Source organism: Tenrec ecaudatus, chromosome X (assembly GCF_050624435.1).
Source record: "Tenrec ecaudatus isolate mTenEca1 chromosome X, mTenEca1.hap1, whole genome shotgun sequence".
Classification (NCBI taxonomy): domain Eukaryota; kingdom Metazoa; phylum Chordata; class Mammalia; order Afrosoricida; family Tenrecidae; genus Tenrec; species Tenrec ecaudatus.
Window position 1 is genome coordinate 7,024,129 of NC_134548.1, and position 22,320 is coordinate 7,046,448.

The 22,320-nt window shown below is 45.1% G+C and overlaps 2 protein-coding genes across 2 annotated transcripts in view; one reads left to right on the plus strand and one right to left on the minus strand.

Annotated features, from left to right (window-relative positions):
- Positions 1–22,320, minus strand: part of ARHGAP6 (Rho GTPase activating protein 6) — a 517,936-nt gene that overhangs the window by 124,838 nt on the left and 370,778 nt on the right. The gene's annotated exons all lie outside the window — the stretch shown is intronic.
- AMELX (amelogenin X-linked) lies at positions 17,526–21,617 on the plus strand. The gene is made up of 4 exons (XM_075539341.1): positions 17,526–17,579; positions 19,377–19,424; positions 20,765–20,809; positions 21,090–21,617. Exons 1-4 carry the CDS (start codon positions 17,526–17,528, stop codon positions 21,615–21,617), a joined length of 675 nt encoding a protein of 224 aa, XP_075395456.1.

Consider the following 22,320-nt stretch of genomic DNA (forward strand, 5'->3'; position numbering starts at 1 on the left):
CTTCCCACAAATTCTGGTTTCCATGAATGCTAATTTGAGGAGGAACAGAGATACAAGCGAATGCCATTGTTTTCCTTTGCAGTACTGAACGAATGTTTTCTCCACATTTCCCACTCCCCGTTCCAAGAGCTGTGAGCCCACTGGCCTTTGATGTTTCTCAGATACCCATTATCCACATCCTTTTCCAGAACATGCTAGTGAAACCCTTTGTTCCTCCACTTCAGGGTTTTCTGTTGTTTAATAATAGAAATGCAAAACAATGCTACGACAAATAAAGCTAACCACTTTGAATACTTAGTGTGCATCAAAGATAGTATTAAGAGCTTTACCTGAAGAAGCTCAATTTCCCTTTATGGCTGGTTAAGGCATTGCTTAATAAAATGGAAGGGCCGTGGAAAAAGAGATGGATGGACACAGTGGCTGCAACAATGGTCTCAAGTCCCGGAGCAATGGTGAGGAAGGTACAGGACAGAGCAATGTTTCGTTCTCTTATGTACCAGGTTGCTATGGCTCAGAAATGATTCGATGGCACTGAACAACAACAGAAGGGTACGGATGACTATGACTGTCCCTCTTATACAGAGAAACGACGTATGGCACCGAGAGCACAAGGACTTTGTACAGGGTCACACACAAGTGAGGGAGCCAAGCTCCCACATAGAAGCAGCCTTCTCCCACTGGCCTCCTGGCTGCCCTCAGACCTCTGGGAAAGCCCAAAATGATGAAAGAGAGGACCCAGAAGTTCCTCTGGCGCAAATCAGACCATGTTGTCAAGCTGAAGCGCAACCGGTGCCCGCCCAGGGGCACTGACAAAAGGATGTGGAGAAGATTCCAGGGTCAGATCTTGATGCCCAACATTGATTATGGGAGCCACAAGAAAAACCGGCACCTGCTGCCCAGTGGCTTCCGCAAGTGGTGTCTCCACAAGGTCAAGGAGCAGGAAGCACCACCACGATGCGCCCAGTCTTACTGTGCGGACACCGCTCACCCCGGGTCCTCCGAGAATCACAAAGCTGCCAGAGAAAGAGCTGCCCAGCTGGTCATCAGAATCACCCATCCCAATGCCAGGCTGCGCAGCAAAGAAAATGAATCGATGGCCCATTTGCGAGCTCTCTGTGTGCTAAGTAAAACCGTAAGTAACAATTCTTCAAGAAAAGTTATAGTCACAAAAACTCACAGGGGAGTTCTACCTTGTCCTATAAGGGTCGCCGTGAGTCAGCATGGACTCAAGGGCAGTGAGTTTGGTTTGTGTTGTGGTTTTGTTGTGATACAGTAGCTTGCATTGTGGCTTCTGGGTTCCAACTCTGTCACCACGTGGGAAATGAGACCTCATCTACCTGGCAGGTGAAGCATGCCAAGAGCCACAGGGTCATCCGTCTGCTACTTCACCCTGGGGTGTCAATTTACTCAAAGTGGTTTGTGTGAGGGGTTGGGAGTCTTCTTGTCCTTTGGTGGGGAGATGCGAGGGGTACTAGGCCACTTCAGAAATTGCCTCTAAAGGGCCAGAAAGAAGGTTCTGGTTTTCATTAGCTTTGCCTTGTGATCCGGAAGGCACAGCAGCAGCATCTGTGTCACAGATAATGGCCATACCAGTGCAGTCACAAGGGCTGGTGTGAAGGGCAGAGTGAGCTTGAGTCCAAATACCTCCAGAGAGCAGCTCTGCCGCACCTACGCAAAATGAAATGGTGCATGCCATTTGATCTAGTAATTCTAAGAATGTGCAAAAATAGATGCATTCATTCCAATGCTATCTTTACTAGCCCCAACTCCCAGCAACAAGAAAACCAAGTGTCGGTTAACCAGGAGATACGTTCTAGCCCATCAAGCGTCGGCAAACTGCGGCTCTTGAGCAGTATGGTATGGATGTGTGGCTCTGAAGTGAAATTGGAAAAAAAAGAAATTTTTATGGGCATCATTCAGATCATGGTGATTCCATTTGTTTGTCAAAAATATAATTGTGGCTCTTGAATAATTTTGAAATTGTTGTGAGGGAACAGGATTGGCTCTTCCATCTTAAAAGTTTGCTGACCCTTGTTCTAGAATATGTATAAAAGTATTCTTCATAACAGCCCCAAATGCTCCACCTGTCCATCAAAGCCGAAAGGACAAATTGTGGTATATTCATACCATAAATACTGTGCAACGAGAATGAACAGCTCCCACCACAGACAATATGGACGAATCCCACCGATTTCCTGGCGGACCAAAGGGCCACCAAGAGAACTTGCTGTAAGACAGCATTTTCCCAGAGGGCAGAACCATCCAAACCAATGTGTGCAACGGGAAGAAAGGGAAGAGTTTGGGGGTCACTTGAGGTGATGCTTATCTTTTCTTCCCGGGCCAGATGGGTTCATTTGGCGGCAATTCATAAAGCTAGACACTTAGGATAATATTATACGTGTTTATTGCTGTGTTATACTTGAAATTTAAAACACAACATCATTGTCCTAAGCATCCACCCACTGGGATATTTGTACAATGGGACTCTCTGCAGTTATGAAAAATGAAGAAAAATGACGTCTCTCTTCCTGTATACATTTGGAAAGACATCCACTATATTCTAAGCTAAACAGAAGTGACAGAGCAGCAGGGATACTATAGGTATTATCAGTGTCACAAGAATCCAGTGTGGGTACAGAAAATTCTGGAATTATATTCTCAAATAGTTTCTGGTGGTTATTCCCAGAGAGCGGGATTTTTTAAAATAGCTTCTGACATTCCGTCTTATGCACTTCTGTATTGCTTGGATATATTTACAAATATGTATGATTTTTGTCAAATAAAGTCGCCACGAGTCCGAATCCACTCAATAGCAACTGCTTTGGGTTTGGGATTACTTTTGGAACAAAAAAGACCCAAACAGGACATGGCGAAAATTTACATGAGCCCCCAAATGCCTTAAGTTTAAGATTGTTATTACTGCCTCCTGAAGGAAATGAAATTGGAATAAACACAGTGCCTGGCCCACCGGGTTGCTAATTGAACCCAGTAATGGAGGTTCCATTGGTTTGTTGCTGGCAATCTTAACAAGTGAGTCCAATTAGCACTTGTTGGCTCCGCTGCTTTGCATTCAAATCTAGTTGTGGTGTGGCTACCCCAAACAAGATTCTTGGCCACACATAGAATGTGTCTACAAAATGACAAAACAACTGGATTGGTTTGATTAAAGGAACAAAACCATATATCAGGGGAAGGCAAAATCCAAACAGCTCCACCCAAAGGAACTCGCTCGGCCGGGTGACTCCTACAATGCGCCCCATCAATTTAATCAACGCCCTTTAGCAGCCACCCTCAGATTCTGTGAGAGATGGAGCTTGAAATGACAGACTCATGAGTAAACCTCTGGACCACAAAGAACACTAAGGTGTCCGTCATCAACAACCACTTTCTGAGTGCTCACTGGGGGTCTCCCATCTTGCCCAAACTGTTGATCCTCTGTGAGTCGGATACTACCTTTAAAATCACACATGTTATCGCACAGAGTGTGCTAAGTTTGACGCAAACCTCTGACTGGAAAGCCGCTGACTAGAGAACCAAGACAGCAGCACTGATTCGGGCAAAGGTGTCACAATTACAACATAACAGTAAGGACTAACTTTGCTGTCCGTTGGGATCAGCTCCAACTCAGGGTGACCCAGGTGCAGGTTGTACATGTTTATGTTGCCTGATGCAGCGCCATCTTCACAATCATTGCTCTGCTTCAGTTCATTGTTACGGACACCGTTTATTTCGAGTGCCTTCCAACCTAGGAGAAAGACGGGGCTTTCTCCTCCTGTAAAGAGCGGCAGTCTCAGAAACCCACAGGGGCAGTTCGACCCTGTCCCATAGGATCACTATGAGTCAGAATCAACTCCCTGGCAGTGAGTTTGATTTGGGCAGTAGGTTTTTGATTTTTGTTTCAGTCTGGGGGCTCATCTTTCCACATGGAATGGACAATATTCTGTTGTGATCCATAGAGTAACCATGAGCTGATTTTTGGAAGCAGATCACCAAAACTTCTTACCTAGTTTTACTTAGGAAGCTCCTCTGAGCTTATCTACTTCGGGAGCCCTGCTAGTATTTGAACTACTGGAACCACCGTATCCAGTATCAAAGCAACATGCAAGTCAACACAGGCTGACAAGTTGGAAACACGGTGGTAGACATTGTAATATTAATCAATCAAGTGCAATATGAAGTGAGTCACCTTACATTCAAGGGAAATAGTAGAATTTCTGGAGGTGGCCTGTGAGCCTCGATAGTTCTTAAAGCTCCCAGGTGACTCAAAACCACAAGGATAGTGGGAGGACTCCTCAGGGGAATTCTGGTTGCTCCTTAGAAAGGCCTGAAGGTTTTTCCTGATCAATTGAGCCCAAGGTACTCCTGCCACCAGCACAGTCTAATCTTGGTGCAAGGCGACCCAGCCATGGGTCTTTAAAACAAAAAGTCACACGCGTGTTCTTCGAGTAGAGATGGCGTGGAGAAGCGCTGATTTTAGAGTCTGGAACAGACCTGCTTAGAACCAGTCTCAATTGTGCAGTTTTGCTAGGAAACCATCAGAAAGGTGATACTCTCCCACGCGTGGCCTCTGATGTTTCACGTAAGAGCAAATCGTCCCTAAGTCTCACTGTATTCAGTGCTTACTACGGTGACACACTTAGCAGGCAGTGTCACAATGTCTAGGCACTCAGCTACTATCCACAAGGTTGATAGCTTGAACCCACCGAGCAGCTCTACAGCAGAAGGACATGATGGTCTGTTCCTATACAGATGACCCAAGCCCGAAACAACGACAACAACAACCAAAATCCCAACCAAACTGACAGCCATCCTACAGGACTTGATAACAGTAGCCTAGAAAACCTTATGGGACAATTCTACTGGGTCTCATAGGGTTGCTATGACTTGGCAGCAATTCAATGGCACTCAACCCCCACAGCATGTTTAAACACTGCTCTAAGTGCTTTGTTGACATCATTTCATTTGATGCCACAAACAATCCTAGAAATAGAGCAGTAGCCTCCTTTTCTAAATGAGGCAATTATGGCTTGGAGATAATCGGCAATACTCCCACAGGTTCACAGAAATTCTAGTTTCCATAGCCCATGCATTGACTGATAGCCTCACCTTCCATGTGAAAGACCCAGCCAATTTGCAGCCACTGCCTAGCTGTTAGCGGAGACTTGTGTGTGCCTGTGGAGCTGGACGGGGTTCAATGGAGCTTTCAGATAAATATGGGCTAGGAAGAAAAGTGAATGGAAACCCTACAGATCACAATGATCTGATTTATAGTCGATAATGAGGAGAGCAGGACAGGGCATTGTTTCGTGACATTGATGAGTATCAATTCAGTCTGAGAATGAGTTGACAGTAGCTGACAACAATGTGTATTGATAGAGACCTAGTTTTAGAGAAGCAGTTCTCGACCTGTGGTTTGCAACCTCTTTGGGGGGTCAACCGACCCTTTCACAGGGGTCGCCTGATTCATCACAGTATCAAAATGACAGTGATGAAGTAGCAATGAAAATAATTTTATGGTTGTGGGATCACCACAATATGAGGAGCTGTATGAAAGGGTCGCGGCATTAGGAAGGTTGAGAACCACTGTTCTAGAGGAAGGTATCAACCAGTGGTTATTGAGGATGTACTATGACATCAACACTCTTCTAAGTACTAGGGTGGTGGTGGAGAATAAGCATGAGAAGCAGGTCTGCTATAGGATAGAGCTTACAGTCTAGCTGAGATGCCTGGATTAGATGGTCAAATGTGGAGAAATTTATAAGATTTCAGAATTGGTAAGAGATTCTGCCCAACTGGATTCTCTCCAAGACTTTTCTATATGATAGAAAGATTTTGGGTTAGGAAAAAGGAAACTATTTGCAAGAGAGGCAGAATGATGACCCTCAAAAAATGGCTATGACCTAAAATCTCTGAATTTAAGGCCAAAGGAATCAAGGTTACAGGTGGATTTAAGGTGGCTAGGCATCTGACCCTAACATAAGGTGTATCTTGAATCACCCAGATGGGCCCAATTTCATCACAAAATTTACTGATGTTGAGCTGATTTCAACTCATAATTCTTACTCAGTAAGGACAGGGTAGAACATGCTCATCAGTTTTCCAAGGTTGTAATCTTTACCCAAATGAACTACTGCCTCTTTCTCCCAGAGAGCTGCTGGTGGGCTTAAACTACTGACTTGTCAGCAGTTGAGTGCTCTAACTGTGGTACTATCAGGATACCTATGTCATCACAAGGGCCCTGACCATGGAAGGGAAGGGGAGTAGAGTCAGTGTCCAAGTAATGTGAGATGAGAAGGACTTCACCAGACATTTGTGGCTGTGAAGATGGGAGAAGTCCACAAGCCAAGGTTTGCAGGCAGCCTCTGGAAGCTGGAAAAGACACAGAGATCGGTTCTCCTTGGGAGTCTCCCATAAGGAATGTAATCGGGTGACCTCCTAATAGATCAATATCGTTATTTTTATAGCAGCAATAGGAAACAAATACACTTTTCCTAAATGTTGAGGAAGAGATGGGGGGGGGGGACTGGAACAAAGGAGGAGTGTATTTCCTGGCAGCACCACTGGCCTCTAGCCACCAGTTAGCTGCCTTCCTCTCTCCCCAGCTTCAATTGTGGCATCTCCAAATCTCTACAGACAATGCCAACTGCCCCCTGAAAGGCAACATTTCCCTGCTGGACACCTAAGGTTCAATGTGGTCCCCACTCATATCTTGAGAAGCTATGCCTAATTTCTGTGTTATACAAAGATGGAGGAGGAGGCCCTTGAGGTCCCCGGTGCACTGCAGATCCCTGCGCTTCCCACCGGTCCCATGGCTGACTACTCCAAGCAGAGTCCAAGAGGCTACTCTACCTGTGCCAATAGACTACCACCCAGAGATGTTTTTACCAACGTGTGGCTCTCATCCACTTGTATGATGGCTCTGTCAGACCCAGCCTGTGTCAGAGGCCCCATCAATTCCATATCCTAAAATACACAGTGAAGGCGGTCTGATGGCACAAATGGTTAAGCACTTGTCACACCCACGTGGGCATTCTGCAGAGAAGCCTGGTGATCTATTTCTGAAAGACCTGCTGGAACACAGTTCCACGTGGACATCCATGAGGTGGTCGAGAATGAGCGTTAACTGGCTGGCAGGTGGGTTGACCAAATTCAAGAGGCTGTTGCTGCCACGCACAAAGGTATCAAGCACTAGATCCCAGACTTGCTTCAATCATTCTGAGCTCCACCCTGAGCAGGGCCGATCTTGGGCACTAGAGAGGATGTTTTGGGCTTCCTCCCCCTTAGTTACACATGGGCCTACCCTACCAGGGCGGGGGGATCTCTGCCCACTCACGCACTTTAGCACAGCACAGAAGAGAAGTGACCCTTAGACACCGACTCACTAAAATAATTTACATATTTTGAAAGCCCACGTGTTTCTGCTCTCTCTCTCATCCCGGAAACGATGTTAGATTAGTCCAGTCTGATCAAGCGGTGCTTGCCCACGTGTGTTCGTTAGCCACGGTACTAATCAAATGTCATGCTTCCTTGCACTGTTCAGGGCGGTGTTTACAGGGTACGGAGCATTTTCTTTAAAGTTGACCGAAGGAACTTGAGAATAATTGATTCTTCACAGTTGCCTACATTTTTTTAAAGGACTGAGACCCTGGTTAGAATGCACTAACTGCCCACTGGTGATTTATAATCATTTAGAATGATTTCATAGGCTAGGAAAGCCATGGGCTTCAAACATATGATCTTCATTTTTTTAACGAACAATTTAGATGTTTGTTTTACAGAACCCCTCTGATAAAAAAAGAAACAGAACAAAATCACCACCACAAAAGGATGATTTTCCTGAATCAGATCATTTTTGAACAAGAATTTCCCCCATCTCACTACTGTACTTCTTCATCTGACTTGCCTCTTTGGGATTTGCCTATAAAACATGACAGAATTTTACACCTCAGGGTACCCAACCCCTGCATCTCTTCTGACCCACAAGGTGTGGGGCCCAGGACTCAGTTCACCCCACCAAACTATCTTGGTTTGGTTTGAAAAACTACCAATCTGGTGATGTGGCCCCTGAAACAGAGAAGTTATGTATAACTTCCTTTCTTTTGCCCAACAAACAAAAATACCAATGCCTGTTTTGACATGACCGTGCTACTGCTGTGAACACAGAGAGAACATCTTCGCTCCCAACAGTTCTCCCTTAATTATAACCCAAATAATATACTACCCATCTGCATATAATTTCCCTTCCTGAAAATTGCCCCTCCAGACACTTCACAAATGCTTACCGGCCTTTCAAATTACAAGCTATATGAACATTGGCTGGGAATGTTTATATTATTAAGATACTGCTCATCTAAAAAGGACCCTATCACTTAGACACACACAAACACACACACCACTTTTTCTGGTTTACTTCAGGATCAACTTTTTCCTTCTCTGCAAGCAGACATTTAAAGGAGACAAGGGCTTAAGGGAGAGGGATGGACCCCTTCCCCTTATCTGTTGTTCTTCCTGGCTAAGAAGGAAAAAGGTTTTACCCCTCAATGGCTCACACTTGCTCAGCTTGTGTGGAACTCACAGATAAACGAAGAGAATTAAGAGAAGTAAAATTAACCCTTGACTAGCCAGAGACTTTCAGGAAGGAACCCCTAAAAGACCTACTGCAGAGATTTTGGTAAATAGCTCCTTCTCCATCTCTCAGTGGAGAGCCAAGGAGTGAAGGCACAGAATGTCTGCAGTGGTTTTCAACCTTCCTAAGGCCGTGACCCTTTCATGCAGTTCCTCATGTAGTGGTGACCTCCCGCACCAGAAAATTATTTTCTTTGCTAATTCATCACTGTCATTTTGCAACTGTGATGAATCGGTCGATCCCTGTGAAAGGGTCGTTCGACACCCCCCAAGGGGCCAGGACTCACAGGTTGAGAAATGCTGGTTTAAAGGGAGCCTTCCAAAAAAAATCCCCTTTTTTCCCCACTCAGTGATATGCCACAAACATCGTTCTCCGTCAGCAAATACAGATGGACAACCTCACGGTAAATGTTATATGTGGCATATTTGACTTAATCAGCCTCCTATTGCTAGACATTGTCATTGAAAGGCTAATCCATACACAGCTCGTTCTACTTCCTATTATGCTTTGAAAACAGCGAACGCGGGCTATAATTCCATCTTTTCCCAGGGCTCACTCATTATGTGACAAGCAGCGAAGTACTGTGATTGCGAGAGGAAAATAAAGGACCCAAGTCAGAAAGACTAAGATGGGTCTATTTACAAGCGAGACTCTTCTCAGCCAACACAAAATGAGGCATCAGCCTGAGAGGATCCTGGTTGCAGTTGGCTGCTGTTGAGTCTTTGCCAGATCATTCTGAGCCCACACAGCAGGTACTCTCCAGCTGGGCACATCCTCAGATCCATTTGCTCGGTTGTGGAACAGTAGTACAGCCACTGTGTCAGTCTATCTTTTGGAGGGCTGGCCTCTTTTTCTCTGGCCCTTTACCAAGTATGAGGTCCTTCTCCATGGACTGGTCTCCCCTGATCACAAGTCCCAAATTCCTGAGATGAAATCTCACCATCCTCATTTCAAGGGAACATTTGGGCTGTGCTTTATCCAAGACAGGTTTCTTTGTTCTTCTGACAGTCCACAGGATTCCCAAGATTCTCTGCCAGCACCATAATTCCAATGCATCGATTCTTCTTCCTTATTCAATGTCCAACTTTTACATGCAAATGAAGTGACTGAAAGGACCATGGCTTGGGTCAGGCGATCCTTAGTCCTCAAAGTGACATGTTCACTCTTCCACACATGAAAGAGGTCTTGTGCAACAGATACATCCAGTGCAATGCATTGTTTGATCTCTTGACTGCTGTTTCCATTAGCACTGATTGTGGTGCCAACCAGAATGAAATCCTTGCTAAGCCCCATCCACCTGTTTCTGTGTTGATCAAGGTGTTGCTTCTTGATCCTGTTGTGAGAGTTGTTGTTTCTCAGAGGTGGAATCTCTACGGAAGGCTGCTGCTTTTGATCACCGTCAGTACGAGCATCACGTCCTCTTTGTTTTCACCAAGTGAAGTTGAGGCATCTGCATATCACAGGGTGTTACCAGGTCTTCCATGCATCCTGCTGCTGTGTTCTTCTTCACATGGTCCAGTTTCCTAGATGATTTACTCACTATACCCACTGAATAAATATGGTGAACGGCTACAATGCTGATGCCCACCTTGGCTAATTTTGAAGCATGTAGTGTCCTTTTGTTCCGTTCCAATGACTGCCTCATGTTCCGCGTACAGACTGAGCGTGAGTACAAGGCCGTGTTCTAAAACGGGCGCCTAGAAAGCTAATCATTGTCATAGTATTGAAGAGTCCTTATGTTAAGCAAAGAAGCTCAGTAACTTTGACCTATGTGAGGGAATTGAATTTGTGTGCAATTTATTCTCATTTGAACTGAGAGGCAGATTTAAACATCGTGTAATGGTGTAAAAATCTTTAAAGCACTTTTCACTGCTCATCATTGGTTATGTGCATGTAAGTCCACCGAGGTCCTAACTGACTCGTTCAGCTCTTCCAAAGGCCCAGCTAAATCACTGCAGGAAGTGTCGTTTTGCTTTGTTCAACAGAGAATTCACATTGCTTATGAATCTTTCCTCCCCTTTCAAAGTGCCAGAGATCACTTTTCTACCTGTATACTAATGAGCCAACGCATTGAACTAGCCCTCACTCTGCAGGAGAGATTTTTCTGGGTACCACTGAACTCCTAAGAGCTTTTGCTGGGTACCACAGAAGTACAAGACACACTGCTGGCTCCCCACGGTTGCAATGTGACTGATGTCATAAACAGAGGTTTATGGAAACAACAAAAACAAAGAAGACCCTCCACAAGATAGATTGACTCCATGGCTGCAACCATGGACGCAAACATAAGAACAGCTGGGAAGGTGGCCGGGGCCGGGGCCGGGGCCGGGTGGGGTTGCCCTCTGTTATCCACGGGGCCACTACGACTTGGTACGGACTCCGTGGCACTGAGCAGCTAGGCGTTGTATGAGGAGGAGCCCCGGAGGGTCCAGCCCTATCTCAGGAAAAAGTCACCCGGGAAATGAGCGTTGCTTTTGGTTTTGAACATTTTGTTGTGGCTTCCTTGGAAATCTGTAAAGGGCTCATTCATTTTCCGTGTGGCCATTTGCATGCGGGTCGCTTCTTGATAGGAGTTGAAATCCCCTCTATGTGACTGCATCCTTCCCACTTGCTCCTTGGTCTCCCCAGCTCCCTCTGCGCAGTCTTCCCCTGCCTTTCCTGCATTCTCAGCTTCGTTTGGGGGCAAACCCTGTCCTTTTGGTTGATTGTTGGCAGGAACACTTTCCCTTTCATCACAGGTGTTTAGCTGAAAGGTGATGGGGAGGGGTGTGGCTCTGGGATTTTCTTCAACACAACGAAATCTCTACAAAGCCAACTTTGGTCCAAGTCCCATAAGACCTCCCTCAGTTGACAATGTTCCAGAATATGTTATTGTCTTAGACAATCTTGGACTGATTTAAAAGAAGACAGGGCAGTTGAGTTCCTGCCAACGATAAGAGCTGCTGGAGCTCATGTTATCTAGCTTTCCCCAGAGATCCTATTAAAAACCAACAAACACAAAAACGGAACAGGCCCCCCTCACCAGAGAAGGACAGCTCCAGAGAGTTCCCAAGACCCCAACTCTTTATGGAAGTCGATTGCTACCGCTTTCTCGCAAAGGGTCGCTGGTGGGATCGAACTGCTGACTTTGCGGTTAGCAGCAGAAGACTGTGCCCCCAAGACCCCTAAAGACAATACACATACACCAAGTGCTGTGGAGAACGTGAAGAGGAAGATGGTACAACCGAAAGCAAAAGTAACAAAAACAAAGCCCTCTCAGCAGTCAAAAAAGTGCATGCTGCTGCCCAACTGAACTGCCTGCCATTTCCTCACAGGTGAGCCCTTCTCCCCACAGACACCTACACGTAGCTAGGTCCTTCACTTGCTGGCCACACAGCATCGACAAGCTCAGGCACATGGTTCTGCAGCGCACTGCAAATTGGAAGGGAACAAGGTGCTGCCATAAGCACCATGTCTGCGTGATGAGGCAGAACCCAGTGTGATGAGCTGCAAGGCAAGCTGAAGAACGAAGAACACGCACAATGAGCCAAAGAACCTGCTCATCATTTGTGAGGCTCTTTATCCACGCATCCCATTGGAGGAGCTCTTTTCTATACAGGAGTCAATCCACGTAGCCATGGCTCTTCAAGTATAACCAGAATGATGGCACTCTCGCAGATATTGGTCAGCTACGTTTGCAGCGAATGTGTCCACAAATTTGAAGAAAGGTAGAATTCTGGGGCCAGATTATCACCGCCATTCGAAAGATGCTGCAGCAGAGGAAATGAATGTGTTTCTAATTCACGTTTTAAAATACAGAAAAGAAAGATAACACATGACCTCAAAGAGGAAAAACAGAACCACAAAATCTCTAAATACAATCACCTTTGTGTTAGAAGCAGTCAATCCAGTAAATGCTATTTTCCTTGAGAAAATCAACAGACTCAAAAATCAAAGTGATTTATAGGAAAACTGTTTCAATTGAAATGTTGTCTTCTTTTCCAAAGCAGTCTAGAATCTTTCAGTGTATAAGAGGGAGTCCAATCAAGGGAAGAGGTTTCAAGTACTGGGATCGATATTGGAAATAAAGCCAAGGAGCCCTTTAATTAGGGAATTGGCTCTCACATCTAGGCCACCTGTGCATGGTGGCTTTGCAGTCACTGCCTGGTCAGTGGACCAGAGCCTTGAATATCCAAGAAGGAAGCATTACGTGGATCATCGTGGAGATTACAGATGATAGATAGATAGATAGATAGATAGATAGATAGATAGATGACAAAGCGATGTGAAATGCTGTAAAACCCTACCATCACAAATCTCATGGATGAATTCATTAACACAATTCTCCCAGGATTGTGTAGGGAGAACAGTTTCTGACAACTTCAGTGCTTCAATGTATGCTAAAAAAAAGACATATGGAAATCCAGAAAAGATCAGGTGCTTCAATGTATGCCAAAAAACCCATGGAAAACCAGAAAAGATGGGAAGAGAACGGGATCTGAACTTGCCATCTTCTCCTTGTTGGATCGCACCCACTCTGCAAAATAAGCAAATCCTCTGAAGCCCACTGGGCAACTTCGTTGAAAGAAAATCTCAGGACCCTCTTATATGTTTTATTGATAAATGTACTCATAAATAAATGCACACTCTTGATGCAATTGCCCTTGAGGGCCCTATTCTCAGTTCACTCGAATCCACTGCCTTCTTGGCAATCTCTCAATAGATTGGAAAGTTTCACCTTTCTTCATGAGGGCTAGCCATTCTCTACTGCCTCGGATCCAAAGATCAGCTTAGAATTGCACCTACTCGCACTTCTACAACATGTGAATCAGGGGGTGGGGTTGAGGAGAGTGATCAATAATGTTATGTGTCCCCAGGGATGCCCCCATCCATTTAGTTTTCAAGCTAATCCTCTTAAAACATGCCCAAATTCATTGCCTTCTAATCAACTCCAACTTATCGCAGCCCCATGGGACAGGGTAGAACTGGTTTCCACGACTGTGATCTTTACAAAAGCAGACAGCTACAGCTTTTTCCTGTGGAACCGCTGGTCACTACAAAGTACTGACATTTCAGTTAGCTTTTAAACATTCCTATATTGTCTTAAATGCATATTTTCTCCAAGAATTAAGTCAGCCAATGTGCATCCCTGCTGGCACTGCCACGTAAACATTGGACTGCAAACAGAAAGATGGGAGGTTGAAACCTACCAGCCCTGCATGGGAGCAAGTTGAGACTATTTGTTCCTGTAAAGATTAACAGCCACGGAAACCTTACAGAGAGTTGCTCTGAGTCAGAATTGACTTGAAGGCTATGGTCTTGGGGTTTTCTGGTAATGTGGAGGATCTACATAAAAATATATGTACAAATGTCATAAGTATTCAAGTCTTCAAAGAGATTTAGTGAAACCATCACTTGTATCTGGGTGCATGAGTATCTTCAATATCCCTTACGGGTCACTTTGTTAGACAACTTGTCAGTTACCTCTTGTCAAGTTATAGATTTGATCATTTACCAAATGAATACATTGCAGAAAGAAAGAATAATAAACCCGTACACTAGGTTGAAGGGTTTTTTATGTTGTTAGTTCTTTTAAGTATAATTAGAGCTAGATCAAAGGTCCTTTTAGAGACCCACAGGGCTTGATTGTTGTCATTTGGGCCTTGGGGTAAAGAGAGCTGAGAAACTGGAGGTCATGCAAGTCAAGAGATAGAGACTCTGAAAAGGACAGGAAGGGACATGGACAATCAGTAAAGGGCCAGCTAGTGGAGTTTCTGGGTGGTGAAAAGGGTTAACAGGATCACCTGGTAACTGGACGGTTGGCGGGTGAGTCCATCCAAAAGCACCTCAGGAGAAAGACATTAGGTCTATTAGAGGCTCCAACTGAAAAATAAGCTGGTGAAGTCCTATGGAGTGCAGTTGCAGTCTGACACCCATGGGGGCTCCTTGACTCTGAACTAACACAGCACCACCTGGTCATGGCCTGTGAGAAAGCAAGGCTTGAGAGAAAGGCAGCATTGCTACGTGGGAGAGGCATGAAGCACTGCCCGTGTGATCCCTATTTGTAAGGGATCCCAGACATTTGGGCAGTGTGCTTCCCATTATGTGTAATGTGTTTTGCCTTGTCCTTCAGATCCTCCCTTCAGGAGTTGCTACTGTGGTGACCCCGAGTTCGAGGCTGCCTGGATGGCAGATGAGCTGGAGGAAGGAGCCAAGGCAATAAGGGTTCCCTTGTCCTTTCTTTGGGTGGACACTAGAGTGGGGACCACAGAAAGGGAGCCAAGAAAGAGAGCAGTGGCGATTGGATAACTGGAGTCTCTGAGTGATGCAAATGGTTCGCACAGTCAGCTGCTACCCTAAAGCTCGAACTTCCATCCAGAAGTGCCGGTGATGAAAGGCCTGGCGACCTACTTCTGAAAAGTAGTCATTGAAAACTTTATGGAGCACAGTTCTTACTCTACCATATATGGGATCATTACAAGTTGAAGTCTAGCTCCTCAGAGAAATACAAGGGTTTGGATTTTCGAAAATAAATAAACAAGAAAACAAAACCAAAACCAGAATAGGGGATTATATCAATTTATCGTGCTCTTAAATGACTGGGAAAGTCTGGCAGACATCTTGGCTACATTAGAGAGATCGGGCACTTTAACTAGTACAATTTTATGTTGGTTATAGCCAAGGAGTAGACAACGACATAGCTGCATCTCAAAAGTACATGTGAATATACCAACATGCATAGTCAACTAATTCACTGAGTTAAAAACTGCCTGCTGTCGCATTTTGGCCTGCTACACCTACTATTGCCCATAATGAAAGCCTGCATAAACACTAATCACAGCACCCTAGTCTATGTTTGATCACGTTGGCTAAAACAGAAAGTCCTGATACAGGGATTTGGGGTTATACTCAACATATTTTCCCCTCAGAAACGCGATTGGTTGCTCTAGCTGCCGTGAATGATATAAATTGAGCTCAGAGTTGGGAGAAATCTAAAGGATCCAGCATCCCTGAGATTCAGAAACCTTCTGAAGATATTCAAAGGTATGTGGATTTTATTCATCCTTAGGGATACTTTTTCTTCTGCCTATTTCTTTCCCTGCATTTCATGTTTATCTGATGCAAATGTATTCCACGTTGCTTTGTACTTCATGCTGTCAATATTTAGCCACTTCTTTCATTGGCTATAATTAAATTAGACTTTGATTACTTAAATGAATTATTTTACTTTCCAATGCAGCAATATAGGCCTTTTCAATGTTCATTTTCATTCTGGAAGCTAAAAGCACTTTTGAGTACCAAAACCCACAGAAAAATATTTTTGATAATTGCTGATCAATTAAGGTAAAATGTTACTTTCCTAGGCTATTATGATTCACTACTTTGAGAGCTATTTTTTGTTTGAGGACAACAAGTACAACTATCAACTGCATGTTTATGCCAGGCTTTTTCTCATGAATTCAACCTTTAAAAAAAAAACAGATGTACTCCAGACTTCCCGGAGCCATGAAGGTTGGATGAACCCCTGAAAATCATTCCCTAAAATAATCTTTAATCCTTAAGCCAAAAATCCCCTTTTAAAACCAAAGAACAGTTTAGCCTAACTTATAAAGCCTGTCTGCTTTGAGCAGTGTGCTCTCTTAAGAACTGTCGATGTGGGATGAGATTGACGACAGCAACTCGAAAGATTAGATGAGAACCTCAGGGGATAGGGGTTTTGTATCAACAGAGCAGGAACAAGTCAGAAAAAAAGGATGGGAACAGTTGCACACTCCGAGTGTCATCATTGTCACTAAATGGCACCTGTACAAACTGTATGCTTTGCTGTGCATATTTAGAATAATTAAAAAAAAACATGCCGTTGAAAGCTTTAATGCAAGCTTCCTTATTCAGCATTACTGCACATTTTATTCTCTGGCTATAAAACATGTCAGAGTTTTCTAGTAACAGTTTTCAAAATTAGTCAATAATTTGGCCTACAGAGTCAAATGCATATTTTCGGATAGCCTGTTTTGCTTCATATCCTAAATGGGGTTATTTGTGGAAATATTACCATACCTCATCAAGCAAAAGGAAGATGCCATCAATGAAAGATGGACTCACTCGAAATGCATGGAAAAGGATCAGACTATCTGGCTTCTCCCTGTTGCTTAACACTATCCTTTAACCCTGGATTTTAGGGACTTGCCTACAAACTTATAGAGGCAAACTACCTGAAATGAAATCCCACTTAATCTACTTTGGCTGTTCTCAAGTGATTAGACTTGAGGGAGGGTTGTAATAATGCAAGTGAATATTGAAAAGAGATTCTGTATCTCCTTGTTCAAAAAATATAAAGGTACATTGAAGTTGACTCTGATTTCTGGTGACTCTTAGTGTATGTCAGGGCAGAACGGTGTTCCACTGGGTTTTCAATGAGTTGAGTTTTGGGGAAGGTGATCGCCCAGCCTCTCTTCAAAGTGCCTCCGGATGGACTTGTACCGTCAACCTTTTGGTCTGGCCGCTGTATAGTGACCTTGACAATCTCACCAACTTGTCTAGTCAACACTGTTCCTTGAATCAGTAACTGTAAATAACACTTTGTTTCTATGATGATGTAGGTAGGCTGAGTTCAGGTACAGGCAAATGGCAGGCCAAACTAATCATATATAATGATAAAACTATTCATATCCCTCTGATGCATTTAGCCTTCAACTAAATTAAAAGCATTTTTATCACTATGGTGACTTTAGAGTCCAGGAGATAAGCCGAGACCTGGGAATCAAATATGATTAAAGTAGCCTCTCAAAAAAGAGTCTCATCTTAGCATCAGACCAGTGTGGATTGTGTTTGTGTCTTGCTTTGTGGAGCATTCATTATGTCCATGTCTGAGAAGCAATAAGAATGCAGGTATTGTCTTATGTTTCAGGACCATCCAGCAATGGGGACCTGGATTTTGTTTGCCTGCCTCTTGGGAGCAGCCTTTGCAATGCCAGTGAGTGTCATACCCCTGCCTAAGTCACAAGCCTGATCATCAGTATCAGCCTCATGTCCCTTCAACTTTCAGGTTTACAAGAGCAGCACAGCCAATCTCCAATGTCTGTGCTCTGTTTAAGAGGAGCTCAAGGAGCTAGTTAACACAATAGATTCTTGGATGGTTCCCCCAGAGATTCTGATTCCGTAGAGCTGGGCTGGGGCCCAGGACTCTGCATTTTAAGGGGCACTCCAGGAGATCCTGTGACAGGTAGTCTGGGGACCATGCTTTGAGGAACAAATGCGGCCATCTCAAAGTGGGGCGTGGCTTTCAGAAGGGACACTTGAAAGGGCAACAAAGACATAGGCCAATACTATAAGAAAACGACCCCTAACCCCCCCCATTTTTTTTGGACTAAAACTCAATTCCTCACAAGTGTCCAACTACTATCCTCCTTGCCCGATAAATCCCATTGCTGGCATTGAGCGGCGGGTAAGATTTCTGTGTTCAGAATAATCCCTACTGAACCATCTCCCTCTGTTCCCAGGGCTCCCATCCCTTTGAGTGCTCTGCTAAGCACCTGACTTCTGCTTGGCTCCACAGATACCTACCTCTGCCTACTACATATTGATACAGTCCACAGTCAAATGTACCAAAGAGCAGGAAGTCAGATGCACTCTCCTAGGCAGGTAGAAAGGCTTAGCTCAGGTATAGGCACTGCGGGTCCAGTTGGGTTTTTTTCATGGCATATGGAGGAGTTGATACAACCAGAGGCCAGCAAAACTTGTCTATCTGCCTCCTCTCCTCTCTCACCCCCAAGATCAACAGCCTTTACTCTGTCTGCCTAAACCCTGCATTGTGACACCTCTGAGTTCCCCAAGGGGCCAGAACTTCATACATTCAGACTTTTCCCAAGCTTCAACTCACCACCCCACTTTATCAACAAGGGAGAGGCTATCATACACGAGGAAGAGGGCTTCAGCCCTGTGATGAAAGAGGAGCATTTGTAAAGCACAGAACTGCCCCCTCTCTACCTGAGCTAGGTGTCCGAAGAAAGCTTTCTTCACGCTCCATGTCCATATTCCAGGGCCAATCAACCTTCCACTTGGCACCCACTAGTGAAAAGACAGTTAGTCCTGCTCAAGTTGCTTTTTGTTTGAGCTTTGAAATCCTCCTCCATCACCACCACCACCCTGCCCATGTTGATCGAGTCATAAAATGAATTGGGCCAAACTTCCTAAACACACTTTTTATTTTTTCAGGGGACTCACAAGGTTTCTACTTTACTATACCCCACCTGGCACTCATGTTCTTCCAAAGGGGTACCTAGTTGTGCTATTTCTTGGCTGTCGCTAATGCATTATTTCCTTTGCATGCCAATCAGGAGGCACATCTTTGACACTTAGACACTTAACCACCTCCTCTTCTACAAGGGAGAGAGAAACACACCTTTATCACGACATAGAGTAGGCTCCAACAAGTGAAATGATGGGTAGGAGAGGAGAGCATTCATCGACAACATGGGGAGTCCCAAGAGAATAAGTGTGTGCTGGTCTCTGCTTCCAGAAGGTTCTCCTACCACCAAGCTATAGCCCCTAGAAAAGAATGTTAGCTGGTTTGGACCTCTTTTTAGAATAAGAAAGGAACTTCTCCTACACAGTGTCCAAGTCTAAGCTAAAAATTGACCTCGACTACATTCTGTACTATAAAGGTTTTATTTGGATTTGCTTCAGTTTCCTTTAATGTAAACAACTGCTTATTGACTTAATCTCTCCCTCTCTCTTCTTCTTGTCTTTCCCCCTCCCCTTCCCTAAAAAGCTACCACCTCATCCTGGGCACCCTGGTTATATCAACTTCAGCTATGAGGTAATTTTTCTCTTTACTAATTTTGACCATTGTTTTGAGTTAACAATGCCCTGAGCTCTATCAAGAATAGCTTGTTGACTCTTCCTTCCCAATGTGGCTCCAAGGGTCCCCAGTTTCAGTTCCTGCCACCAGGTCCTCTACTTCATAAGTCCCAATGGGTCTCTTATAGCCTGCATGGTCCCAGCATCATCCTACCTGGTCTTTCTGACTCAGCTTCTCCTTCTACTTATGGCTGTAAAATCCTCCATCCTGAAACACCACTCGGGGGGTTTTCCACAGAAGGGCACAAAGTAAGCAGTACCGACTAGCTGTGTTCTCGCCAGCCTGGAAAATGTAGGACGATGTTATTGACCATCCTTTCCAGCTTAACAACCACTGGTTTCTAAGATGTTTCCACTCTGTGTGTCCCCCTCACGTGGCTTTCCTGAAGGATTAGAAAGCACGTGGCCTCGGCAAGATTCTGAATGGTTTGCAAAGGGTGTCCTGGAATCTTGCTTGAGGCATTCCTCAACCTAGCAGTCTCCACCCTGACCTTAGGCAAACAAACCACTGACCTCCTCATCCGAAGAGGGAAATCATGACAAAAGCCACACCTCAAAAGATTGACCGGGGGTTCGTGAACAGGACAAGTACTCTGTCAAGTAGTGCTTAAGCACAGTTGATCATTGTCTTGTCGTATTGATTAAAATGTTATATTACTGTGCGAAGGCGCCTCCATGCCCCAAAGTATACACTGCTCAGAAAGAAGTGACACTCTTAACTTCTCTCCGTGGTTCAAGTCACAGTCTGTCAGTCTCCCTCAGACAAATATAAGAAAAGAGTAACAAGAATTTAGGACAAGGCTTTCTGGGAACAGTTTAAAAGGTTGATATCGTTGACCAGGAAGCCTATGTTTCTAGGATGAGGGGCCTGGTTTCTCTGCTTCCGCTTCATTATTGTCATCCTGGCATGAACTCAAAAAAGGATAAAAGCAACATCGGGTCACATGATTGTTCATTGTCCTCTCCAGTAAGGAAGAGGGGTGTGTGTGGACCTAAATGGACTAAAGACTCCCCTTCAGTCAAGTGAACCAGCCCCTCTCTTTTGACTGGCTGGGCCCTTATCTGTAAAAATGTAGAGCAGTGTTACAGGCCTCAGAGCCAGAGCAAAAACAGCAAACATGCAGGTGACAGATACCACGGCACCAGGGAAGGCCCTGGCACATGCTTACCCCTGTCTCTCGTGTGCAGAAGTCACAACTTCAGGCTAACCCTAATTGGCCAGGGTTTGGGGGGGGAGTGAATTTCTAGTGCAGGAGTCTAAATGAAAACCAATGTCTTCTGATGTCTCCTTCTCTAAAGGTGCTCACTCCTCTGAAGTGGTACCAGAACATGCTAAGGCAGCCAGTAAGTACACCTTTTGCTCCTTCTTCCCCTAAAATAGTAAACCGGAGTCTGTACCCCTTATTAAAGTGAAATAGCAGGTCTCCTCCACCTCCTGTCACCAATGGGACATTGAGTTGCGATGAGTCATATGTGTCCCATCAACCAACCAGCATGAGTGTCGGACTGGAACTAAGTTTGCAAATCCCTGCAAAGGGATGCAAAACGAATGAACTCTTCATATGCTCATAACGGTGGAGGTCACCGGAGCCAATGCTAAACGTGCCTCTCTGTTTCTCACCAGTACCCTTCCTATGGTTACGAGCCCATGGGTGGATGGCTGCACCACCAAATCATCCCTGTGCTGTCCCAGCAGCTTCCCCCGAGCCACACCCTGCAGCCTCATCACCACATCCCCATGGTGCCCGCTCAGCAGCCCGTGGCCCCCCAGCAGCCAATGATGCCAGTTCCCGGCCAACACTCCATGACTCCAACCCAACACCACCAGCCACACCTCCCTCCGCCCGTCCAGCAGCCCTACCAGCCCCAGCCCGTGCAGCCGCAGCCTCACCAGCCCATGCCGCCCCAGCCACCCGTGCACCCCATGCAGCCCCTGCCACCACAGCCACCTCTGCCTCCGATGTTCCCCATGCAGCCTCTGCCCCCCATGCTCACCGATCTGCCTATGGAAGCTTGGCCGGCAACGGACAAGACCAAGCGGGAGGAAGTGGTGAGTACACATGGAGGCCATGACAGTACCACTCCTGGGGACATGGGGGAAACAAAATGCACCCAGAGCTCTCCAACAATCCAGGACCCGGGGCTGCAGTAACTCCAGGTCTCTTATTCTTAATGATGGAAGGGATGCAGGGTCACTTGACAGTGGAAACTAGGCATTAGAACTACATGGAGCATATGCAAGGCTACCTTGCTGCAAAAGGATTAGGTAGATTGAGCTTTCTCAGCAAGAAGTTTTCATCATTTCGCTCAAAATTTCCTTCCAGGATGGGTCATTCATATTTCCAAAGGAATGGGACATAGTCCATGAATTGGCCTCAATCCATATCTATAAACTCTCAGTTTTGTGTCAATTTATGGATACTGTTGGTGAGGTGCAACTGAGACGCAGGAGGAGGAGCATGCAAAGCACGTGGATTGGGCACAATCAACTTCCTGGGTGAAAGGAGAATGTGAAGTTTGATACCTCTTTAGAGTGGGATAACGGAGAAGAACAAGAAAATCATTTGTTCACAATCTGGCAGGCAGGCAGCACTCAGTAGGAAGATTTTTTCCATCATGCTCATTTGTCCCTTCTGCCATTCTGCCCACCCCAGGATTAAACCAATGGATGAGGAGCGAAGGACTGAAGCTGCCATTTCAGTTGCTTCCAGCAATGCCCCAAGAGCAAGGCGATGGGTGTCTACGATCACCCTCTGTAGTGAGTGCTGTAACTAAAATTATGTGCCATTAGCAGACAATAAAATGTTTTAAAAAAATGATTCATGTCTCCCTGTTGAATCCAACCTCTAAGCGTG

Excerpts from the sequence above, each read along its gene's own strand:
- AMELX (XM_075539341.1), top strand. The coding sequence starts at position 17,526 with ATGGGGACCTGGATTTTGTTTGCCTGCCTCTTGGGAGCAGCCTTTGCA. Across the intron at positions 17,580-19,376 it reads GAGCAGCCTTTGCAATGCCA|CTACCACCTCATCCTGGGCA; the intron begins GTGAGTGTCATA and ends TTCCCTAAAAAG. Across the intron at positions 19,425-20,764 it reads ATATCAACTTCAGCTATGAG|GTGCTCACTCCTCTGAAGTG; the intron begins GTAATTTTTCTC and ends CCTTCTCTAAAG.